Source organism: Mus caroli, unplaced genomic scaffold (assembly GCF_978045245.1).
Source record: "Mus caroli unplaced genomic scaffold, Mus_caroli_1 scaffold_18, whole genome shotgun sequence".
Classification (NCBI taxonomy): Eukaryota; Metazoa; Chordata; class Mammalia; order Rodentia; family Muridae; genus Mus; species Mus caroli.
The window spans coordinates 58,085,292-58,108,426 of record NW_028227273.1 but is presented as its reverse complement, the minus strand read 5'-3'; the positions used below and the strand labels follow the sequence as shown (position 1 = coordinate 58,108,426).

At 52.4% G+C, this 23,135-nt stretch overlaps 2 protein-coding genes across 2 annotated transcripts; both read right to left on the bottom strand.

The window, feature by feature from the left end:
• Positions 1-317: 317 nt before the first annotated feature.
• Vars2 (valyl-tRNA synthetase 2, mitochondrial) lies at positions 318-11,388 on the bottom strand. Its single transcript, XM_021186231.3, has 29 exons — positions 10,885-11,388; positions 10,661-10,742; positions 10,474-10,574; positions 9,933-10,054; positions 9,775-9,841; positions 9,584-9,681; positions 8,583-8,664; positions 8,308-8,427; positions 7,885-7,996; positions 7,277-7,365; positions 6,818-6,908; positions 6,221-6,348; positions 6,020-6,123; positions 5,677-5,758; positions 4,994-5,070; positions 4,842-4,917; positions 4,526-4,631; positions 4,336-4,406; positions 4,124-4,249; positions 3,922-4,026; positions 3,774-3,842; positions 3,597-3,675; positions 3,380-3,507; positions 3,145-3,297; positions 2,262-2,468; positions 1,143-1,254; positions 886-1,061; positions 666-788; positions 318-582 (listed from the first exon to the last, which is right to left on the bottom strand). The coding sequence occupies exons 1-29, from the start codon at positions 11,083-11,085 to the stop codon at positions 487-489; spliced, it is 3,183 nt and encodes a 1,060-aa protein (XP_021041890.1). The 5' UTR covers positions 11,086-11,388; the 3' UTR covers positions 318-486.
• Positions 11,389-11,526: 138 nt separating this feature from the next.
• Positions 11,527-17,484, bottom strand: Gtf2h4 (general transcription factor IIH subunit 4). The gene is made up of 14 exons (XM_021186232.3): positions 17,310-17,484; positions 16,442-16,584; positions 15,764-15,868; positions 14,989-15,120; positions 14,629-14,725; positions 14,462-14,550; positions 14,170-14,281; positions 13,995-14,063; positions 13,752-13,835; positions 13,439-13,571; positions 13,119-13,249; positions 12,419-12,466; positions 12,238-12,316; positions 11,527-11,810 (listed from the first exon to the last, which is right to left on the bottom strand). The coding sequence occupies exons 2-14, from the start codon at positions 16,579-16,581 to the stop codon at positions 11,638-11,640; spliced, it is 1,392 nt and encodes a 463-aa protein (XP_021041891.1). The 5' UTR covers positions 16,582-16,584; positions 17,310-17,484; the 3' UTR covers positions 11,527-11,637.
• Between the last annotated feature and the right edge of the window lie 5,651 nt (positions 17,485-23,135).

Sequence of the window (23,135 nt, the reverse complement as noted above, 5' to 3'; positions counted from 1 at the left end):
GGATGTGGTCAGTGTGTCAGGGAAAAAAGGCTGAAAGGAAGAGAGATGTGGAGCCCAAACCCTGTACTTCTGCCCGAAACAGGAGCACTTGTCAAAGTCACCAGGTTTGAAACTTTGCTACTGTAACAGAAAGGAGCTGCAGCCTGAGTTGTTGATCAGCTAGGCTAAACTCCTTTTGATAAGTTGGGAAAATTACTTCCATTCTTCTTTGTGTCCAACATGAAGCTAAACTGTGCGTGCGTTGTTAGGCAATGGAGCAATGGAGAGGCGAGACAGTCGAGCGGGGCACAGGGCAGTAAAGGCTCACACTCGGGTGCTTGGGGTTTATCCTTTTATCTCCATCTCCTCCTCATTCTCGAATCATGGCACTTTCCAATCTGCTCCCTCCTACAGAATGAGGAAGGTGGTCCAGGTCACCTCTGAGGTCCCATCGCACCAAGAGCAGGCAGGTCTGAGGAGGAATGCTGGCTGGGCTGTGAGTGGGGCTCAGAGCTCCCTGGCACTGGGAGCCTCATTCATCAGTTGCTGTAGGTAGGAGGCTGCCTGGTCCAGCTTTGACAATTCCAGATGGAGGGAGGAAATCTGGACAAGGAGAAAAGATGAGAAGGGGTGAGCTGGCCTCCCAGCCCACACCCTGCCAGGAACTCAGGCGTCCTCAGCCTTACCCTCTGCTGCCTCTCTGCAAGACCCTCTGACACGGTCCGGTTCAACAGGTCATCAAGCTGCTTCTGTAACTTCTGCCTTCGGGCAGTGAGCCGGGGCAGCTGGCTCTGGGGGTCCACCAGGCCCTACAGAACAGGGGAGAAGTCAGACACCTGCAGCCTGACCAGCCTCTACTCCTCCTCCTCCTCTTCCTCCTCGGTTCCTCCAACCCCCTCTGGTCACCTGCAGCTCCATGTAGATCTTCATGGTGTCACCCAGTGGGGCCAGGGCCCACCCTGAGGGAGCTGCTGCCCCTGGGGACAGGAATCCTACAGCCCCGCAGTGGCTCAGGACACCCAGAGGCTCCAGAAAGGGCTGGACTAGGCCTTGTTCTCCTGGGTCCGAGCACTGCAGCAGCACTAACAGAGACAGGGACAGTGAAACAGTCAGTGTGAGCATCAGTTCCTGCCGTGCTCCCATCTTCCCAGGACCAGCCTCACCTTGGGGTCGGTCTTTCGTGAGCTGGTAGGTGGCTCGGAGCGCCCGCAAAGCCTGTACAACCTCTTGGACTCTGGAGAAGCAGCGCTCCAGCTCCGGCTGGTGCCAGAACTCCTGATGAAGAAACGCAGAGTCAGTAGAGAAACTGGGCATTGATGCTCCTGGCTCTACCCTCTCTGTACCTCCATCATCTCCTCAGCAGCGTGCACACTGCTCCACCTCCAGGAGCAGGGCAGCATGGGAGGTGTTGCCTAAGGGTTTATACAACCAGTGGCTAATGTCTGTACTCATCCTGAAGGTACCAACCAACCCCAACTGAGCTAGAAATATAAACGCTATCAAAACACAAAGCCCAAAATCTAGAACAATTTTACTTTGTATGGATATTCTGTAAACATGTATTCATATGTAACACGCGTGTCTGCCAGATTCCCTGGAATTGGGGTTACAGACAGTTATGAGCCACCAGTATGGAACTCTAACCCAGGTCTTCTGCAAGAAGAAATTTTCTTTTTTTTTTTTTTTCTTTCTTTTTGGATTTTTGAGATAGGGTTTCTCTGTGTAGCCCTGGCTGTCCTGGAACTCACTCTGTAGACCAGGCTGGCCTCGAACTCAGAAATCTGCCTGCCTCTGCCTCCCAAGTACTGGGATTAAAGGCGTGTGCCACCACCACCCGGATAAGAAGAAATTTTCTTAACTGCTGAGCCACCGTTCCAGCCCTAGACTTTCTTCTTTTCTTTTTTTGAGACAGGTCTCTCTATGCAGTCCTGGGCTGTCCTGGAACTTTAATATGTAGACTATGGGTGACCTCAAACTCACAATAATTCTTGGGGCTGAAAACAGCAATTCAGTGACACAGCATCAAAAACAGTGGGGCTAGGCACGGTGACACAGGCCTTAATCCCAGCACTTACTTGGGAGGCAGAGGTAGGTGGGGTGGGTCCAGGATAGCCAGCGTTACACAGCAAAGTGGGGGTGGGGAAGCGGCTCAGCGGGTGGATGCTCACCTAGCAAGCAGGGCCACCTGAGCTGAAATCCCGTGTGAAAGCTCCACAGCTAACAGTCACTACCTCAGCCCTCAGGAGGCCACCCTGCTTCCCGGACCCCTGCCCGTGACTCACCAGGCTGCGAGCACTGGGGTAGGGGGCCACACAGATGCTGGGGGCAAGGGGGCCGCCTGGCCTTGGGGGCAGCCTCTGCCACAGCTCCTCTGCCAGGAAGGGCATCAGCGGGGCAAGGAGGCGTAGACCCACGTCTGCACAGGAAAACAGGACCTGAGGGGGTCCTGGGGGACGGGGCACGCTCGACAACACTGGCTTCACTGCTTCCTAAGGAGAGAGCTGGCAGATAACACAACAGCCACACCACATCCTGAGTTGGGGTACATGCTAAGTTACTGAACATCACTGACACCGTGCTAGACACCATGCTAGCCCCGGACCCGCATGTGAACAGGCCCAGTGATTCCCAGAGAGTGGGAGAGGAAGGGGACAGTGTTTTTGTCTGCAGTGTCAGGGACAGAACCCAGAGCCTTTGAGCACCCTGCCCAGGCAGGTCCACCAAGGAGCCATCCTCACTGCCCTGGAACAACGCTGAGACGTGGGGTATCAGCGCCACCCTTGCCTACCCTGAATGACCCGGAGTGGGAAACTGAGGTGAACTGTCACGGACACTGCTTAAAGACCCTCGCCTGAACCCACCACGCTGATCCCCCACTCCCCACCCCTACCCCCAGTGTACAGCTACTCATTTTAAATGCAGCAACGATTGGGGCTGAGGAAACCCCACTGCCCTCATTCCCTGACAGGTTTCTAGACTCTTCCAGCTTTCTTCCTCACTAGGACAGGCTGGCAACAGCTCTGGGCTATATACTACAGAGCCCCAGCCAGGGAGGGAGGAACACGCTTTCCCTGATGAGGGGGCACTGGGTGTACCCACAGAGCTCTGGACCACCACCACCACTCAGTTCCAGGAGACACCACCCGGCTGGGCCCCACCACTCACCAGGTAGACATCACAGAGATTGTGGAGCCAGAAATGATACAGGGCGTGGGTGACAAGTGAAAGCTCCCGACTCAGGAAGCCTCTCTCACATTCGCTGGCTGCAAAGGCCAGGCGGCTGAGAATCCAGGCATCCATGGGAGAGGAGGGGGTTACCTGCCAGCAGGAGGGCATGAGGACCTGGATGGCTGGACCCCCTGTCCCTGCCACCCCTCCGGGCTTGCTGCCGTCCTCACACCTCCTCTGCTGGTTGGGGCACGAAGTTATCCCCCAGGGCACGGAGGATAAAGCGCAGGGCATTCCAGAGCTTGTTGCAGAAATGGCGGTAGTTCAGGACCTCAGAGACAGACAGGTGCAGGTCGCCCCCTTGGGGGGAGAGAACAAGGAGTCGGCTCATCCTCCGTCAGTGGAGCTGTCCACAGATACCCTCTGCCACACCACACACCGAGGCTTACCCAGGATTCCATGGGAGCACAGTGCAAATCTCAGGGCGTCCGTCCCACACTCAGGGATCCCGTAAGGAAAGTCCTTTTTCTGCAGCCAAAGGAAGGCAGGTGTGGCCAGTGCCATGGAGGCTGAGGAGGAAGCTGGCAGTCAAGTCAAGAGGCCAGGACAAGGGCCACAGGTCTCACCTGTGCTGCGGCTGCAACGGCGAGCTCTCCAGGGTCCAAGTTACCGTCTCTCAGCTTGGCCTGCAGCACCTGGACAAGAGACGGGTCAGACTCCTTCCCTGTGCTCTCCACAGACCTTGTCATCTCCAGCTAAAGCCTTTGTTCTTACCTGCAGCCCCTGTCCGCTAATGATGTCCCGTGGGTCTAGCACGTTCCCCAGGGACTTGCTCATCTTCCGGCCCTGCCTGTCCCGAACCATGGAGTGAAGAAGCACCTGCAGACACGGAGGGGTCAGCGGGAAGGACTTAGGCCTGCGACTTCTGCGCTCAGTGAGTTAGGGTGACTCTGGGACAGGTGTCTGAGTACAGTACCTTGCTGAAGGGGAGCTGCCCAGTGAGCTGGGTCCCCAGCATGACCATGCGGCCCACCCAGAACATCAGCAGGTCACTACCCGTTTCCAAGAGGGTGAGGGGATAGAAGCGAGCAAGGTCTGGCGTCTAGGACGAGATAAGCAGTAAGGGGCAGATCTGCCACAGCCAGTCGCTGCCCACCTGTGTCGTGCCCACCTTCCAACCCACCTCACCTCTCTCGGCCAACCCAGGGCAGAAAAGGGGAAAAGAGCCGAAGAGAACCAAGTGTCCAGGACGTCAGGATCTGGAGACAAAACAGGGAAGTGCACGGCTGGAGCCCTAGTGCCTAAGGCCTCCAGGCCCTGCTGCCCATCCCACCCCGATTCCAGCAGCCCTCAAAGATCTGCCCTGCCAGCTTCTCACCCCTCTCCAGGGTCAGTTCTGCCTCTGGTCTCCCTGTCCGTTTTGCTGCTACTGCTCTGGCTTCAGCCTCTGACCGTCCGACCACCCAACATTCCTTCCTGTCATCCTGAAAAAATTGAGGAGAAGCAGAGGATGGGTGTGAGACTCTCAGTTTTCACACTGTCTCCTGAGTGATGAGTAGCAGACTCCTCTAGAGGAAAGAAAATGACACTTATAGGAACTGTCAAACACTAGGTTCCACACAGAGCCCCCTTCCAGGTCTCTATCTGACCCTGACTGAGGCTCTCTCTACCACATTCAGTTGGTTCTCACTGACCTCTGCATTCTCCCCGATGACCCGGTAGGCTGGAATCTGATGGCCCCACCACAGCTGCCGGGAGACACACCAGTCCCTGTCAAAGAGGACACCACTGACACCTTGACCTGACGGCGGGGTCCCCCTCCCACCTTCATGGAAGGCCTCCTTACCCAATGTGGGCAAACCAGTGTTGCCAGCTCTTCTGGTGGAAGGAGGGCCAGAGCTCCAGAGCCCCTGACTCCACAGCCTGTTAAAAAAGGTGGTGGATGCCCTTAATCCCAGACAGAGGTGGGAGGAGCCCTGTGAGTTCCAGGCCAGCCAGGACTGCACAGTGAGATCCTGTCTCAAAACCAACCAAACAAAAAAACCTCAGAAGGTGGCCAGCAAAGAGCTTGGCTCACACAGTGACAACCTGAGTTCATCCTCTTGTCTTCACATAGCACACACACAATTAAATAGTTTTAAAGTTTTAAAACTTCTACATGTATGTATACTATTTGTGTACACATATGATGTACGCACACACAAGTATGGAGGTCATAGGACAACTTGGAAGGCTCTCTCCTTCCACCATTCGGGTTTGGGGGACTAACCCAAGGCTAAGCTTAGCAGCTAGTGCCTTCATCTGCTAAGCCATCTCCTTTTCTCCGCCCAAAACATCAAAAACCTCAGAAGGGACCTTGCATGCTGTGCAAGAAGATTCTGGGCTAGAACAAGGGCACAGGCCAGCCCTCCAGGCCCCCTGCCCGTCGCCACCAGAGCCCTTATGACAGGAGGTTCTCCTCTCTGAGCTGTATCACTCTTCTCAGAAGCTCCCACTCGAGGCCCAGTCCTTCCCCATACGGGGCCTTGCCTTGGCAGCTCGGTCCCCCATTTCCTGGCAGCGGACAAACCATTGGCTCTTCAGCAGGTACTCCACCACGTCCCCGGAACGGCTGCAAGGACAGCAAGTGAGAGGCCCTGTGCACTTAGGAACAGCTGGACAAAGTCTCACAGAAGCCCAGCCTAGTGGCACCCTTTATATTATGATCCCACACTTGACAGGCTAAGGAGTTCCAGGCCAGGGTGGGTCACAGGACCCCAACTCAAACAGAGCCTACACTCTGGTCAGGGTACCGAGCCCATCCTGCTGTCCCTCGTAAGCTTCGTCCATTCCCTCTTGGGATGGGCCTAAGGAAGGATTAAGATGGTGATACCTGCAGATGGGCAGTACCATGGGGTGCTCCTGTAGGCCTCGGAATAGGCCCCGCTCCCTCAGTGTGCACATGATCTTTTCCCGGGCCACAAATCGGTGAAGGCCCTGGGGGAACGTGACAATATCAGAGGCTTCAGACTAGACAGGGAGGCGGGGCAGAGGGCACCTATAGGAGACAGGGTACCACCAAGGCTCCGCCTACCTGCAGCCAGTCTCCACAGAGGGATGTCATGGTCCCATCCTCTGCAATGACACTCAGTGGGGTCAGGCCATGCCGGATCCCCATCTCAGCATCTACTGGACTGTGAGCAGGAGTCACCTTCACTGCCCCTGGGGGAAACAGCTGCTCTGAGACTGGCACTAACCTTGGCTTTGGGCTTTAAGAAACACCACATCTCATGCCTCATCCCCTCCTGCCTCCATCATCCCCACATCCCACCCTCATCCCCTCCTGCCTCCATCATCCCCACATCCCACCCTCGTCCCCTCCTGCCTCCATCATCCCCACATCCCACCCTCGTCCCCTCCTGCCTCCATCATCCCCACATCCCACCCTCGTCCCCTCCTGCCTCCATCATCCCCACATCCCACCCTCGTCCCCTCCTGCCTCCATCATCCCCACATCCCACCCTCATCCCCTCCTGCCTCCATCATCCCCACATCCCACCCTCGTCCCCTCTTGCCTCCATCATCCCCACATCCCACCCTCATCCCCTCCTGCCTCCATCATCCCCACCCCCAGCTCTCATGTTCTCCTCCTGTTCCCTTCCCTCCCTCCCTGGACCCGACTTCCACACACCTATGCCCACATGTGGCTGAACAGTGGTGTCTGTGATGAGGGGGAGAAGCTGTCCTGTCAAAGGATGACGGAGCTGTCGCCCATGTAAATGCTAGAGGGAAGGTGAGCCATTAGGAACAGGCAGGAGTATGGGACAGAGGGTTTGGGCCATGAGAACCCTAGAGCAAGAGGGTAGAGATCACAAGGCAGGGCTTAGAGCAAGCCCTAGCATCAGACTTGTGAGGGAGCCAAGAAGCAGTCCCTGGACAATCCCTCACTGCTATCACTGTGAAGGCAGCCATAGGAAGCATAAGCCAATTAGTGTGGCTGATACACAGAAGGGCAGCAGCTGCATTTGGTCTGGAGGCCATGGTTAGTGAGAGCCGCCGCAGAGCTGAGGAGGGAGTCTCAGAAGAAGCGTCTAACAAGAAAGGGGACACTGTAGGGTGGGAGGGCCTGGTGCAGGCACACCCTACTCACCGTGTATCTCGGGTCATCTGGATGAACGGCCACAGCCACATCTCCAGGCAGGGTCTCTGGCCTGGTGGTTCCCACCACAATCTCTGTGTCTGGAGACAAGCATTCAAGCACTGAGGTCAGCCATCACCCCTTGCCCTCTCTCCCACACAGGGGAAGCAAGTAAGAGCTGGAGCAGGAAGGAGGAGGGGAGGGGGGAGGGGGAGCAGCCTGCCTCCTCCCTGCTCTGAACTATCAGGAGCGCAGGTAACGAACAAACTACACTTCAGAACTAATCTTCTGCATTGTTTTACTAAGCCAGGGCCTCAGGTAGCTGTGGCTGGCTTGGAACTTACTATGTAGACCAGGCGAGCCTTGAACTTGGAATCCTCCCACTTCTGCCCCCAAAGGCTGTGATCTCAGGTACACTTGTCACTAGCTCAGAACTGCTCTCTTAGTGGAAGACCTCACAGAGTCACACTAGGTTCCCAATGAAGAGGGCCTCGTGCCTTTTCTTCCCCTCCAGAACAAGTACCCACAACAGTGCAAACCTACCAGGGGTCCCGGAAACCTCACGCACTTGAGAAAACGGGAAGCAAAGGGAAGAGGACAACTTTCAGGACCACACTCACCAGGCTCTCCATCCACAGGGAAAGCAACAGAAGCAAGGAGCCCAAAAGACACAGGGGTCGGGCAGCCGGGCAGCTGCAGCACCGTGCGGCCAGGCAGAGGCCGGCTTTCCACCTGGAGGGTTGAGGAGGCAGGAAAGAGCAGTCTCTCTGTGGTGCTCACATCCAGGGCTCCTACAGCTCTCCACCCTGCTTCCCTGCCCTCCCACCCACAGTAAAGTCACGGAGCTCACTCCCATGGCAGATCGCTCTGCTGAGCACAGCGGGAACTCTGTGGCTCTTCCACTGGCCCCACAGGTCGCATGCCACCCTCTGATTGGCACGTGGAGAAGCAGAGCAATTGGAGCTTGAGAAAATCAAATACAGACACCTGTGGCGGCCGCAAGGACCTCACTCTGTCAGCCTGTCTTTCTTCCTCTCCCTCACCTCAATGTCTGAGATGGCTGATCGCAAAGTACATGACCAGTTGACAAGCTGGCGGTTCCGGTACAACAATCCCGAGTCGTAGAGTCGCACGAAAGCTTCCGTCACAGCTGCTGAGGAGCCCTGGAACGATCTGAATGTCCATACCTGACGTCCTCCCTCCCTCTGCTGAACCCAGGGGTTCCCTATCCCTCTACCAACACTTCCCACACTGGTCTTTAGCACACATACACCACCACCACCACCCCAAACCCACAGGGACCATGGCGTGAACTCACGGCATCCATGGTGAAACACTCTCGATCCCAGTCCAGAGAGGCACCCAGAGCGCAGAGCTGCTCATAGATCTCCCCTCCTTTCCTGCACCAGAGATTTCTATCAGTAAATATGACCAGAGTACCACCCAGCACTAACCATAGGTGCTCGCCAATGCCAGGTACCGGAGGAAATAAAGTGTACATAGAGCTGACCCTGCTGATGGAGATAGAACCACACACCTGGGGTGGGGCGTCCTATGGCTTTAAAAGATACAGAAAGGTCTCTGCAGGGGTATCTAAACCTTTGGCTTCTCTGAGACACACTGGATGGATGGCTATCTTAGGCTACAACCAGTAGTATCTTAGCTGTAGCCCATGGGTCGGAGGCACATACATGCACATACATACATGCATTCATTTTGCATAACACCGTAAGAGGTCATTGCCATGTACAAAGTTTACATTTGAGAATTATGTACTAAAGCAAAAAGTCCTCAAAATGTTTTAAGTTTACAATTCACAGCTACACTGGGATGCAAGAGGTCCATGGGCCAAGGCCTGTACACACCTAGCAGGAGCAGCCACTTTATGAAAAATGTAAGAGAGAGAGAGAGAGAGAAGCACGTGACCACCACAGACATGGGAAGGCCCAGGGGCATGGGAGAGGTGATGAAGTCCAAGGGAAAACAAGACAAGGAGGTTAAATAAACCACACATTTGTATACATCCATTCATATACACATAAATGTGTGCATCCTAACATGAGCATAGTACACACAGTGTGCATTCTAACATGAGCACAGGACACACAAGTGTGTGCATTCTAACATGAGCACAGTATACAGACAAATGTGCACATTGTGACACACATGCACACACACACTCTTGGCTCAGACACCCCATCCATCATTCCCTCTGCTCCGAGGCAGTGAGGCACAAGGCCGGAAGAACAGAATGCTACAAGTCAGAAGTAGTCCTGACAAGCAAAAATGTGGTCAATCCCACTGGCCCTGCCCTCGTACTCATGTTTCCACTGCCACACGGCCCTGAGGAAGTCTTCCCGGCTCAGCTCGTGTCTCCGCACTCTCTGCTCCTTCCATAGCTGCTTCTCCACCACGGCCTGAAGTGGGATCAGGTGTGAATGAAAGCTAGTCAGGCTTCACATAAAGACCGCACTTTCAACCAAGGGGGGGGGGGGGGGCACAAGACACACCTGTGTAGCAATTCCTGCGTGATCGGACCCGGGGATCCACAGCACGCGATCCCCACGCATCCGGTGCCTGCCACAGAAACACCATGGGGTCTCTGAGCTCACTGATCCTCACTTCCAACCTTCCCTTTGGGAACTGCAGTGGCCCCACCGCCTCTCACCAGCGCACAAGTGCGTCCTGGATCGCCACTGTGAGTGCATGGCCAATGTGCAGAGAGCCGGTGACATTGGGAGGTGGGATACACATGGAAAAGGTCTCCCCTGTAGCTTGGGACAGCCTTGCCTGGAAGGAATGAGGAAGTCAGAGGAGAGGGAGAATTAGTTGTTGCCTGGGGGAACAGCACCCTCTGGTGCCTTGGGGCAAAAAGAACTTCAAGAAGGCCAGGTCTACTAGTGGCACACGTGTGAAAAGGCAGAGGAAGATGGATCTCTGGGTTTGAGGCCAGCCTCGTCTACAGAGTTCCAGGATGGCCAGGACTACATGGAGAAACAGTGTCTCAAATTTTTTTATTATTATTATTATTATTGTTATTATTATTATTATTATTATTATTGAAATCCAACACGGGGAAGGCAAAAAGAAAACCAGGGGCCGAAAGAAATAAACGTCAACTGTGAAGTTAGCCTGTGCCCACCAAGTTCAAGGGCCACTCACTCACTCTGTCTAAAGGACCTCATAGAAGCCCTCTGCCGCGTACTGACCTGATACTCTGGTTTGAAGAAGCCCTCTCGCACCCACCACTGGTACCAGGCCGCTTCAACATACTGGGGACTGTAAGCAGGAGGCAGGGGCCCAGAAACATCTGTGGAAGCAGAAGAGATCCACTACTGAACTGCATGTTAGCAGACCAAAGAGCAACAACATCGCAAAACACTCCCTACACTTTACCTTTCTTTTCACCTGGCCCGGTGGGGATTTCATACAATACTACCTCCTTGTGACTCCAGGCCTTAGTGGGCACTGCAGGTATCTGCACGGAGGAAACAGGGTGTGTGTGTTGGGGGGTGGGGTAGAGGCTGCAATTCCCAGTACACCACAGTCATCTGGATTCCTGCACCAGTCTCTTTCAGCCCCTTCCCAAGTCTTGGGAGACCCAAGGACTGACCCCTGACCTTGCTCTTCTCAGCTAGCCCAGCCTCCAGGGCCGCCTGCTTCTCCCGCAGGCGCTTCTGTTTGGCTTCACGGTTCCTCCGAGAGACGGGGGAGCCGTGGGGCTCCGGCTGTGTACAAAGTGCCTGGGGCCTGGAGAGACCCCATGAGGGCCTCAGCCCCCAGAGCGGTGGCCGGAAAGAGGCCAGAGGCAAATGAGGCATCGGGAGTGTTTGGGAAGGGATGGAGGTCTGCTCACTAGGAGGCCATGGGATGCAGGAGGTCGCAACCCTTCACTTCCACCAGCAGGACCCTCTCACTCTACGTCCTTCCGCCTAGGGGCGGAGCGCACGGGGTGGACAGCACTCTGGAATCACTGAAACCAAGGCGTCCAGAGAAGGCTGGAGCTCTGCGCCACTGACGCGGACACGAAGGCTGGGGTTCGGAAGCCTAGGACCACCCCCACCGCCGCAAGCTCGGCCATGCGCCTCTAACTCGAACGTCCGGGGGAACTCAGAGCCGATAGGTGCATGGCGAGGTGCGCGCGCAAGCGTGGGCGGGGACACGCAGGCGCATGCGTAAAAGACTCTCGCTCCTCCGGCTGAGTAGAAGCGGGTATCACTGCGTTGGGTAGGAAAACGCCGGCAGACGTCAGAAGCCGCATAGCTTTTTCCCATAATTTTATTAAACAAGAAATGTCCCGGTGTGTAAACAAAATACATCTGAGTTGGAAAGCTGCCCGCCCGCTCGCCCGCCCGGGGCCGGACCTGGCCGGCTCAGGAGCTGTGCTTCTGCCGCTTCCAGAAGCGCTTGACGTCGCTGTGCCCCGCCGGTGTCACCACCATCAGCCGCTTGGCAGAGTTCTCGAACACAAGCACGCCCAGCTCCCGCGCGTGGGCCAGCAGCAGTTCAAAGTCCACTTGCGACAGGAACTGGTTATACAGGACGCCTGGGGTCGGGTGGGACAGGCAGGAGGTGAGGGGCTGTAGTGGTCTCTGCCCCTCAGAGCAGCATGCAGGCAGGGGCTGCAGGCCACAGTTGTTAGGACTAATTCTCTACGGATAGTCGACTGTTCAACTTTAACACCTGTGGCATCCAGACACTCGAAAAGACAGCAAAATCCACAAGAAAAACCACGCAAACCCACCTAAAGAGAAGACTGAATTACCCTGCCTCTTATCCCCTCACCTAGCTTAATTCAAACTGCACTGATTTGGGACATATTTCCTGCTACTAATATATCAAAATAAAAGATCAGTTTTCCTCTCCTTCCCTTTTGAGAAACAAATACGAAATGCACAAAACCTTTTGCGTGAAATTGCTGGCCTTACCTCTTTAGCCAATGACTTGAGATTAGGTCAGCGGAAGCCACTCACCTTCAGTGAACCGGAGTCTGTCCCTTTCCAGCTCCCACAGCCGAATCTGGTCTGTTATGGTGGGGGGCAGCACAGGATTCTGCAGGACAAGGGTGAGGCTATAGGACCTGGCTTCTCATCCATCCTCTCGCGGCTAGGTGCCCAGGCTGCCAGCCCCCCGAGTCTTAGTACCCAGCCATACCTGTTTGAGCATCACTGGATGTGCCCTTGTCCTTAGGAAATGGATTATCTAGGAAAACACAAGAATGTAGAAAATCGGGCTGGCAAGATGGCTCAGTGGGTAAGAGCACTGACAGCTCTTCAGAAGGTCCCGAGTTCAAATCCCAGCAACCACATGGTGGTTCGCAACCACCGTAATGAGATCTGGTGCGTACTTATGTATAATAAAACTTTAAAAAAAGAAGAATGTAGAAAGTCATCTGAGCTAATGTCACTGAAACAGCATCTCTGTTCTCCTAGCCACAAGCCTCTGACAGGCCTGTTCTACTGTTACTTTCAGGTGCACCTCCCACTGGTCACTCCTGGGACCCTCTCTATGATGCATCTCTTCTCTCCATAGTCTTGCCTTGTTTTTCTTTCTTTAAGATGGCAGTAGCGACCATATCTCAGCAGGCTCTAAGCTAAGCATCTTAACATCTAGTCTTCCAGCACCCTTTTGAGGTGGACTGCTGTTTACTGGGAGCAAAGTAAGGCTCGCAAAGACAAGGCAGCCGTGAACCGTGGAGTGAGACAGATTCAGAGCTAGACCATCTCCCTCCATGACCTTCCAGGTTTCCCCGGTGACTCGCCACCTCCCCTGACAGACCTGAGGCTGTGACAGGAATACCTTGGCCCCAGGACGAGCACAGCCCCTTCCCGACCTCTACTCCAAGTAGGGATACCTGTTGAGCTGTGATGCCGCTGGCAATGGCCTGCTGCACACTCTCCCGGGTCACTTGTGCCACCACCATGTTGGGGAATCGATAGAGCATTTCGGAGAAAAGAGCAATGAGAGCGATCTGCAGTTCCGACTCTGCCTCAGGAATGGAGGAGGAGGAGTGAGGAGGCTGCCCAGCCCTGCCTTCCTCCAGCCCCGCCTTCAAGTGTAGGAATAAATACTAGGGAGCTACATAAACCACCCAGGAAACATGGCCCTAACTGGATTTTCTCCTATGTCCTTCCCCTCTGCACTCCCTACCCACTCACCCTCACCCAGACCCACCGGTATAGGCATATAGTCGGTAATTGGTTTCCACGACAATGAAGCCTGGCTGGTGCACAGTGCCCCCAGCCCCAGAGACACCAGATGAGAGGTTGATGGCCAGGCGTGTGGGGTAGTAACGCCGGGACTTCCTCTGGAAGAACACAGGGCAAGATGGGGTCCTCTTTCTGGTAACCACCCTCCTGTTAGACATCCGACCCCCTCCTGTGAAATCTCCTCCCTCAAATGACCCAAGCACTCAGTCCTGGCTAGGTCTTTCAGCTGCACCCCAGCACCCGACTCTCCCCGAGGCCAAGTGGCTGGGTGTACATACCTTCCTCTGGAAAACAAGCCCGAACTCACGCAGGTGTTGCAGGAAGTTCAACAAAGAGTCACTCATCCCCTCCACAGAGTAGTCCTGGGGAAGAGATGGCCAGCTGGGGGCTATGACACGTCCACCGGTCACTACCTGGCCTATGTGCCCTCCTTGCTTTGCCTTCTCGGGGGGGTTCTGTAGTCACTACCGTTTTCCTCCATAACCTCTCCTCACCTCCCAGCCCTCCAGCTCCCTACTTACCTTGCCAAGAGTAGAGAAGCTGAGCTGGAAAAGGAAGGAGAGAATCTCCACCAGATCCATGCCCCGGCTCTGGGAAGGAAGCGGCAGAGCGGCAGGAGGTGAGATGGGAAGAGGGAGTGAGGGAGTTACTCAGCGGGACAGGAGCACGGCATCCGTCCGAGGCCCTGGCTCTTACCTGGGCTGTCTGCAGATACTGCAGCATGAAGTACCAGAGCTGGGCAGGCGTGTCCAGTAGCAGGAACTGGAAGCCAGCGGAAGTGATGCAGGGTGGTTCTCCAGGTTCAGTGCTAGACACAGAGCGGGCTGATGGTGGCAGCTTGCAAAGGCTGCACTGAGTCCACCTTACGCACACTTGGGCCCCTCCTCTCAGCCAGCTCTCTCCAGTTCCTCCTAACCCCAGACACCCATTTTATATGAGACCCAAGGAGACTGCCGAGCGGAGAGCTGCCATGCTCCGCCCTCCTCACCTTTTCATAAGCCCGGCCTGGCTGAGGAGCTGAGCCAGGTCTTGGCTGACAGCTGCACTGGGGGAGCCCACCATGAAGTGCAAGACCACCTAGAGACGGAAAGGGTCAGGAGACTGGGGTCTCGAGGGTTACGGGGAACGGGGGCACGGCAGAGGCACACTCCTCACCTCCCAGCGCTCCTCAGCATACTTGTCCAGTGAGGGGACGTCCCGGGCATGCTTGTCTGGTCCCAGCTGACTTGTGTCATCAGACCAGGCCTTGCCCCTGTGGCCAGGATACACAGGAGTAAGGAACCCTGTCTGCCTCCTGCTTCCCTAGGTCTTTACCCTCACCCCAAGGGCGACAAGACAAGGACATTTTCTGCACCCTACATCCACACCTGGCCCAGTGTATTCTTGAAGGAGCATTCCAAGGGGTGGGGGTGGGGGTGGGGAGAGGGTCTGGGGAGGCCTCTCAGGAGCTTCTCCCCCACCAGTGTAACAAGCAGGTCCCCTGGCCTAGCTCAGGGAGGGAGGGAAATGACGTACCCACCCAGAAGGGCAATTCGGAGGTTCTGGCGGAAGACAGGGTTCAAGATGAGGCCTTGGAGTCCACCAGGGAGCAGCTGGGTATGCCAGATACGGAGGCCACTCAGCAGCCCCGTACTTTCCTCCTGAGCCCTGGGCAGAAGCAGAGTTGAGTGGGGTGTCACCAGTAGCAAGGAGACCTCCAGGGAACTTCATCTCTAGCTCCTCTGAACGGGAGGCCCTTGGAACAGTGTCGCAGGGGGAAGCTGTGTTTCGCACCTCAGATACCTGCACTGCAATGCTAAGGAGAACCTCGTTCGTTTTGATTGTTGTTGGTTTCTCTGTTTTGTTTTCTAAGTCAATTCTTTTTTTTTTTTTTTTTTTTTCTTCTTTTCATTTGTTTTGTTTCAGAAAGGGTCCTATGAAGCCTGGGACAGCCTCAAACTGACAATACATCAAACTTACACTGTAGCCCTTGAATCTCTGGTTTCCTATCTCTACCTATCAACTTGGGGGGAGGGGTCGCGGGGGGGGGGCTGCATTTTTCCCTTTGTCTTTTCGTTTGTTTTCTTTTGTTCTAGTTAGCATACAGCTAAAGAGACACACCCTTCCACAGTGGAAACCTCTGCAGGTATATTCTGGAGGGTTTTCCTTGTGTAGGGCAGGGTCTGTTGTTGAAAGGCCCATATCTGATCCCCTAGCTCCTCTGTGTGTGCACCCTGCAAGTGTTCCAAACACAAGTCCTTTGAGAAATGTCGCTGTTGGGAAGCTCGCACCAGCTGTGCCCGGGACTCACTTGCTGAACTCCTTCTTCACCCACAGGGCCACCGCAGCCTGTGGTAGGGGCTGCTCCAGGAAGAGCATCCTCATGACCCAGTTCTTAGCCAAAGAAGGGAGCTCCCTGTAAGGTTCAGAGGCCAGATGTTATCAGAAGCCACCTCGCACCTGCATCTCTGCCCTCATCTGCCTGTGGTTTTAAAAAAACAAATATCCCAACTGGTCAGAGAGGCAGAGGAAGCACCCAGCTGACCTTTTTTCTCCAAGGACATCTCAGAAAGAAAACGCTCCCCCTCCTTCTCCACACTGTCTTAAATTCCCTTCAACTCAACGTTGCTAATTTCTGTTTACTTGGTTGCACCATCTCTTGGCCTTCGGTTGACTTTAGCCCTTGGCTAAAAGGTGTGTGCTTAGGGCTGAGCCATAATAACAAGGTTTTTCTGGTTCATAATCCTGGAGTTCACAATGTGAACCCTGCAACCTCTGCCTCTCAAACGTCTCATGCCATCTCCCACATCCTTAGCAGTCCCATTGCCCGGACAACCTCTTTCTGGTTTGGACTGACACACTTGGGAGTAATGTCTTAACACCCTGGTACTCACACTAGGCTAATAAGCCTCTCCCCGTGATAACTAATTTCAGTCTGCAGGCCCCGTTACATTCTCCAAACATACCCCTTGCTCTGAAGGCTCCTCACCTGAAAACAGCCAGACAAGTGGCAGGGTGCCCATACAATCGGTCCAGCACCCCAGGGCTCAGGCCTCCTAAGAATTCCTGGAGATTCCTGCATTGTAGGTGTGCTCGGTTCAGTCCACCCCTCGAAGGGGTGATCTCCATCACCTGAGAGGGACGAATGTCAGAACTCCCACATGACCCAGGCCTATATCACTGACTCCAGATCTATCAGGCTCACTTTCTGTACTTTCCTGTCTGGTGCCACTTATCACCTGTTTGGGAGGACACCTCCCAAACCCCTCGTGTCCTGCTTCTTTTCTTCATTATGCAGCTCGCGATGGCCTTGAACTTGCTATGGAGCTAAGGATGGATTTGAACCCATGATCCATCTGCCTTTACCTCCCAAGTGGCCACCAGGATTTTCATCCCACATCTGCCCTGAAGTTCAGCTTTTGTTCAGTCTCCAGGAGGTGGAATTAGTCTCATTTTTGTGTATGGTCCTGAGGATCAAATCCAGATCCTCACCGGTGTGGACTGAATTACTTATCGTTTCATACTTGCAAGTGTTTTGCATATCAATGACATCTCAAGTTCACCTAAGCAGTGAGAAAGATGCTTATTTGAGCCCAGGCTTCTCTCTCTTGTCCACCCTCCTGGTCAGATCAGTCCAAATGGGTCAAGTCTGGGGACACGGCTATAAACTGCCTCATGCTTACCAACCTAAATCCCTTTCTATCCCTTTCCCTCCAGCCAGCCTTACCCCTCTCACTGAGACCCACGTCTCTGAGCTCCTCACATCTCCCCGACTTTGCTTTCACTCCGCCTCTCGCTCAACTCTCTCTGCCTTACCCTTCTCATACCCCCTCACCACTCGGCTCCCCCTCGCGCACCCCGGGTCACCAGCCGTCGCCTAATCAGTGCTAATGTCTCGCATTGGCTCCTGGAAATAAAGGATGAGAATTCTAAAAGGTTGGAGAACCACGAAGAACTTCACAGACAGGACCCAGCCAAAAAGCAGTCCAAAGAGAAGGGAGAGCAGAGAAATGTGTCAAGAGTAAAGGGGGTTAGAATAGGCAAAGCACTCGCCTGTCGCAAGGCATGTTGGGAATTGTAGTCCTTTTTTAGCCTGCATTGGAGCACTATGAAGAGGTTCTGACTACAATTCCCTAAAGGCACCGCAAGAAGGCCGGCCGAGAAAAGGTGGCTTTTCATTGGGATTCCCTAGAAACATCCGAAATCAGACCATTTGGTTCCGCGCCTCTCTCCCCTATGCAGCTAGGCGAATCTCTTGTCAGACCTAGGCAGGAGGAGGCACCCAACCTGGAGGAGCTCCGGGGCCTCCTATCGGAGACGTACTAAGGCAGTTTAGTGGTGGTATGTTAGATGTAGAGACCTCAAACTAGGTTTCTTGACCTCTGTTGTTTCCCAGGAAACCGAGATAATAATCAGTGCAGAGCATCTTCACATGGCAAGGATCAACACAATCGCTCTTATTTGGTTACTAAATGCTCAATCAATCAAAATGTCTATGTAAAGTCAGATTCCCTGGAACTGGAATTACTTACAGCTGTGAGCTGTTACATGCGTGCTAGGAATTGAACTTGGGCCCTTTGGAAGGACAGCCACTGTACTTAACTGCTGAGCCATCTCTCCACCATCCTCCCACCTGCTCAATCTTAATCCCTTCCTCCTAAACCCTCCCAACTCCCCGGGAGTTAGAAGATTACACTGCAATTTTTTTTTTAAAAAAGATTTATTTATTTATTATATGTAAGTACACTGTAGCTGTCTTCAGACACTCCAGAAGAGGGCGCCAGATCTCGTTACGGATGGTTGTTAGCCAACATGTGGTTGCTGGGATTTGAACTCTGGACCTTTGGAAGAGCAGTCGGGTGCTCTTACCCACTGAGCCATCTCACCAGCCCTACACTGCAATTTTTAAGAAAAAGCTATCGTTTGCCCTGATTTGATTTATGAATTTATCCTAGGCAAGACAAGGGAAAGGGGGGAATGACATCAACTAAGGTCATCTATAGGGTCTCGAATTCTTATGGGGGCAAATTCTGTTATTCTTACATCACAGGCTATCAAGCCCAACAAGAATAAGAGATCTGCACAAGAAAGTCCCAGTACAGAGATGAGAAACACATTTATCAAGGGCAAAAATGGTAGGGCCATGTAAGGACTTGATTATACTTTACTATGTATTTTAAGGAAAATCACGGGCTGGTGAGATGGCTCAGTGGGTAAAGACTTTGCTATGCTGTGAACTGAAGAGATGGGGAGAGATATCCGACTTCCATGCCTGTGCCATGGCGATGTGAATCCCAGCCTTCACCGTCCTGCACTCACACACCATAATAATAAAAGTCATCTTTTAAAAAGTAGAGTAGTCTGACGTTGTCTTGGTTGTAAATGTTAGGATAAACCTTGAACCACATCCTGACCAAGGTCCTACACTGGAACTCCAGCCCCTCCCCCTCACTGCTATTACTGAGCTCTCAGCTGAGGCCCAACAGTTTCTAAACATAAAATGGCCTTCTATCCAGGAGGGAGAAATTGAAGGCTTGCACATAGCCCCAGAATCGGCATTTAACTTCCCATTCCTCAAACCTCCTATATAAACCCAAGTACCCCCCTCCGTTTGGCAGATGTTACTTTAATGCTGTGTCTGAAATAAACTGTCCGGTCAGTTGAAGTCAGTCTCCATTTTCCTTTCTGCCTCCTGTCCCTTTAAGCTGCTTCAGAAATCTAACAGTAATAATAATAAAATGCCTATAACTCCAGTTCCAGGGGGAGGGATCCAATGCCCTCTTCTGGCCTCTGTAGCACCTGGACACATCTGTGCATGTACATAACTTAAAAATAATAATCTTTTTTAAGAAGAAAAGAAGGTAAAAGAACAAAAGCCACTGAAATTAAAGAAACGATCAGCCGGGCGTGGTGGCACATGCCTTTAATCCCAGCACTTGGGAGGCAGAGGCAGGCAGATTTCTGAGTTCAAGGCCAGCCTGGTCTACAAAGTGAGTTCCAGGACTCCAGGACAGCCAGGAGTACACAGAGAAACCCTGTCTCGAAAAAACAAACAAACAAAAGACTGTATCATCCAAGCAGGGTGTGTCAGCACACACCTTTAATCTGAAGACTCATGAAGCAGAGGCAGGGGTTTCTCTGTGAGTTCATGGCCCACCTGGTCTACAAAAGCAAGTTCCAACACAGCCACAGCTGTTTTACAGGAAAACTGTGTCTTGATGATCCCGAAACTCTTGCTCGTAGAATAAATGCAGATTTACCCATCAAAGGTGTTTCCTGAAGTCAATGGGAACAGTTCACAGGTCTGTTTAATAAACAGAGGTTGGTTTAATAAAACACAAATCATCCTAACAATGTGGAACACTGGGCACCCCTGCCTGAGGAAGAAGGGGTGTATACTAGCCTTGAACTGCACATGACCCATCAGCAGAGAGAAAAGTGCAAATTACACAGTAGCTTAAACAGCTCATAAGAAGCTTTGACATAAAACGGAAAGGTCCCCTAGATGGCTTAGTGACAGAAGCATTGGCTATTCAGGTGTGAGGATCAGGGTTTGGATCTCCAGCACGCACCTAAAGTGTTGGGTGGGGATAACCACCTCCCTGTAGGGATCCCCAGAGCAGTTGGCTAGGGAAACTATGCATATCAGAATGATTGGGAGACCCTGCCATGATGAATAAGCTGAAAGCTGTGGGGGCTTCAATTTGACTTTGCTTGGCAGGATCCAACAGAGAGAGCAGCGTTGTCTAATAGCGAGACACAGCTCAGGCTGGGATCTTGGAGACAACCGTGAAGAAACAGCCTTATAAGGCACCTCTTCATAAATCTTCCTAGCGCTGGCAGGTATCTAATAAACAGGCCACTGCCTACCAGCCTCAGTCTTTATTGCCTGTGCTACTCAAAACCTAACAGTTTTCCTCTCTCTGTAATGGGAGTGGTTTGTATGTTGTATTAAATAGAACAATTATAATATTTGCTACATAGCAGATTCTCAGCAAAACATTACCAATTATTTCTATAATTTTTATTATTTTTTATTTCTTGGTACGTTTGTTTGTTTGTTTGTTTTAGGTTTTTGAGACAGGGTTCCATGCTGTAGCCCAGGTCGACCTTGAGCCAGCATAGCTGAGGACAACTTTAAAAGCATGATCTTCATCCAGGCAGTGGTGGTGCACGCCTTTAATCCCAGCACTCAGCAGGCAGAGGCCAGCCTGGACTACAGAGCAAGCTCCAGGATGGCCAGTGCTACACAGAGAAACCCTGTGAAAAACCACACCAAGCCAAACCAAATCTGATCTTGCTGCCTGGTCTCCTGTCCTGGGATTACAGGTGCATACCACCATACCCAGCCCTAACTTTCACTTCTTCTTTTAAATTGTTATTTTAAAATTAATTTATTTTAATTTTTACCTCTTTAGTCTTTTTGCTTATTTTTTTATTTTATTTGAAATTATTTATTTATGTATACAAGTACACTCTAGCTGTCTTCAGACACACCAGAAGAGGGCATCGGATCCCATTACAGATGGTTGTGAGCCACCATGTGGTTGCTGGGAGTTGAACTCAGGACCTCTGGAAGGGCAGTCTGTTCTCTTAACCCTGAGCCATCTCTCCAAAACTTATTTTTATTTTATATATATGAATATTTTGTCTGTATGTATATATATATATATGAACTACATGAGTACCTGGTACCTAAGGGAGTCAAATTCCCCTCTTCCCCCAGAACTAGAGTAATGGATGGTTGTGAGCTACCACATCAGTGTTGGGAACCGAACCTGGGTCCTCTTGAAAAGCAGCCAGTGCTCTTAACCACTGAGCAATCTCTCCACCCCACGACTTTTTAAATTCCATCGATAATTTTATGTTAGCCTTTTAGACATTTGATGTCTTTTTTCCCCCAATGATCAGAGCCCTGTGTTCCAAAAATTAGCCATTTTGTAGCTTATAATCCAATAGTCAAAGAAACATATTGGTTTTGTTTGTTTGTTTGTTTTTCGAGACAGGGTTTTTCTGTGTAGCCCTGGCTGTCCTGGAACTCACTTTGTAGACCAGGCTGGCCTCGAACTCAGAAATCTGCCTGCCTCTGCCTCCCAAGTGTAGCCTCCCCTCCCCCAGCCTTAATGGTTCCACTATTTACACCTGGATGGAGCTTCCCGCTCAATCGTTCTGCCACGCCCACTGCTGGAACTTGCTGCTTTGCTGTTCCGAAGCCATCAGGTGATCACCCTGCTACTGGACCCCAAGATTATTTGGCAGGAATTGGGCCCCTCCCCCTTCCTTCGTAACGGAGTGCCGAAATAGTAAAAATTAAACCTTGAGCAGAGACCTTTGTCTTGGTTCCTTCCTTATCGTGCAGCCCAGCCCCTCTTCTCTTCCAGGTTTCCAAACTGCCTTTCCAGGCTAGAACCCAGGTTGTGATCTACTGGCCAGACACAACACCCAAGTGCTGGGATTAAAGGCGTGAGCCACCACGCCCGGCTCAAAGAAACACATTGTAAAGACACATACCTAAAACATGTGAAATAGCACATACAATTGAGTGGGGTTTGGCCTGACCAGAGGAGACTGATGAAGGGCTAGCAGCAGCTAACAAAGCAGACCCCAGGGAATACTATTGCAGGGGACAAAACCAAGCTACAAAGGCCATACATATGCCAGGAAGGTCTGTGGCCCTTAGAGCACTTAGAGGAAGTGCTGTGGTTGGTATACACAGGAGAATGGTACTGCATAGGACGTAGGAACCAGTCAGCCTCAGACAGGTTTTGTTCCTAAAAGGTCAACCAGAAGTGGACTTGGTGGAACACACTTCTAATTTAAGCATTCAGGAGACTAGAGACAGGAGGAGTGAAGTCCTAACTCAAAGCAAACAACTGCTGGGCATGGTGACCCACACCTTTAATTCCTGCATACATGAAGCAGATTTAGGTAGATCTCTGAGTTCAGTGGCAACCTGGTCTACATAGGGAGCCAGGCCAGCCTAGACTACACAGTGAGACCCTGTCTGAAAAACAAACAAAAATAAAGATCCCAAGGAGGGAGTAAGGGGGAGACTGGGAGTATAGCTCAGTGGTAGTGTTTGCTTAGCATGTACAAGGTCCTGGGTTCAATCCCCCATCATACATACATACATACATACATACATAAAAACTAAGAAAAATGTAATACAAAATTTTACAGGTGGTGGCTAGATGGCAGCAGTTGCCACCACATCTGAGTCTTACACCCAGGATGCACATGATGGAAAGAGACCACCAACTTCTGCAGGCTGTTCTTTAACCTCCACACACACACACCGTGGCACACGCTCACACCCAGCTTCCCATATGTGCACACACACACACTAAATGAATAAATGTAATCATTTTTAAAATAAAAAATACAGAGGACCAGGTGTGGTGTTGCGAACCTCTAATCCTAACACCGGGGAGGCGAAGGCAGGAGAATCACTTCCAGGTTATGCAAGATGAGCTAGACAAGTCTGGGCTTTGTTAAGACCCAGTCTCAGAGCAAGGTCTCCATGGTTGCAGAACCGAAGACAAACCAGAAAGGGTCAGAACAGTCCTGGCTGACTAGCTAGGAGACTACAGTGTTGTAGCATGTGCCAGAGCAAGTGGAGATGTGGAGAAAGAATGGAGATCTGTGGGGCTGGAGGGATGGCTCAGGGGTTAAGAGCACTGGCC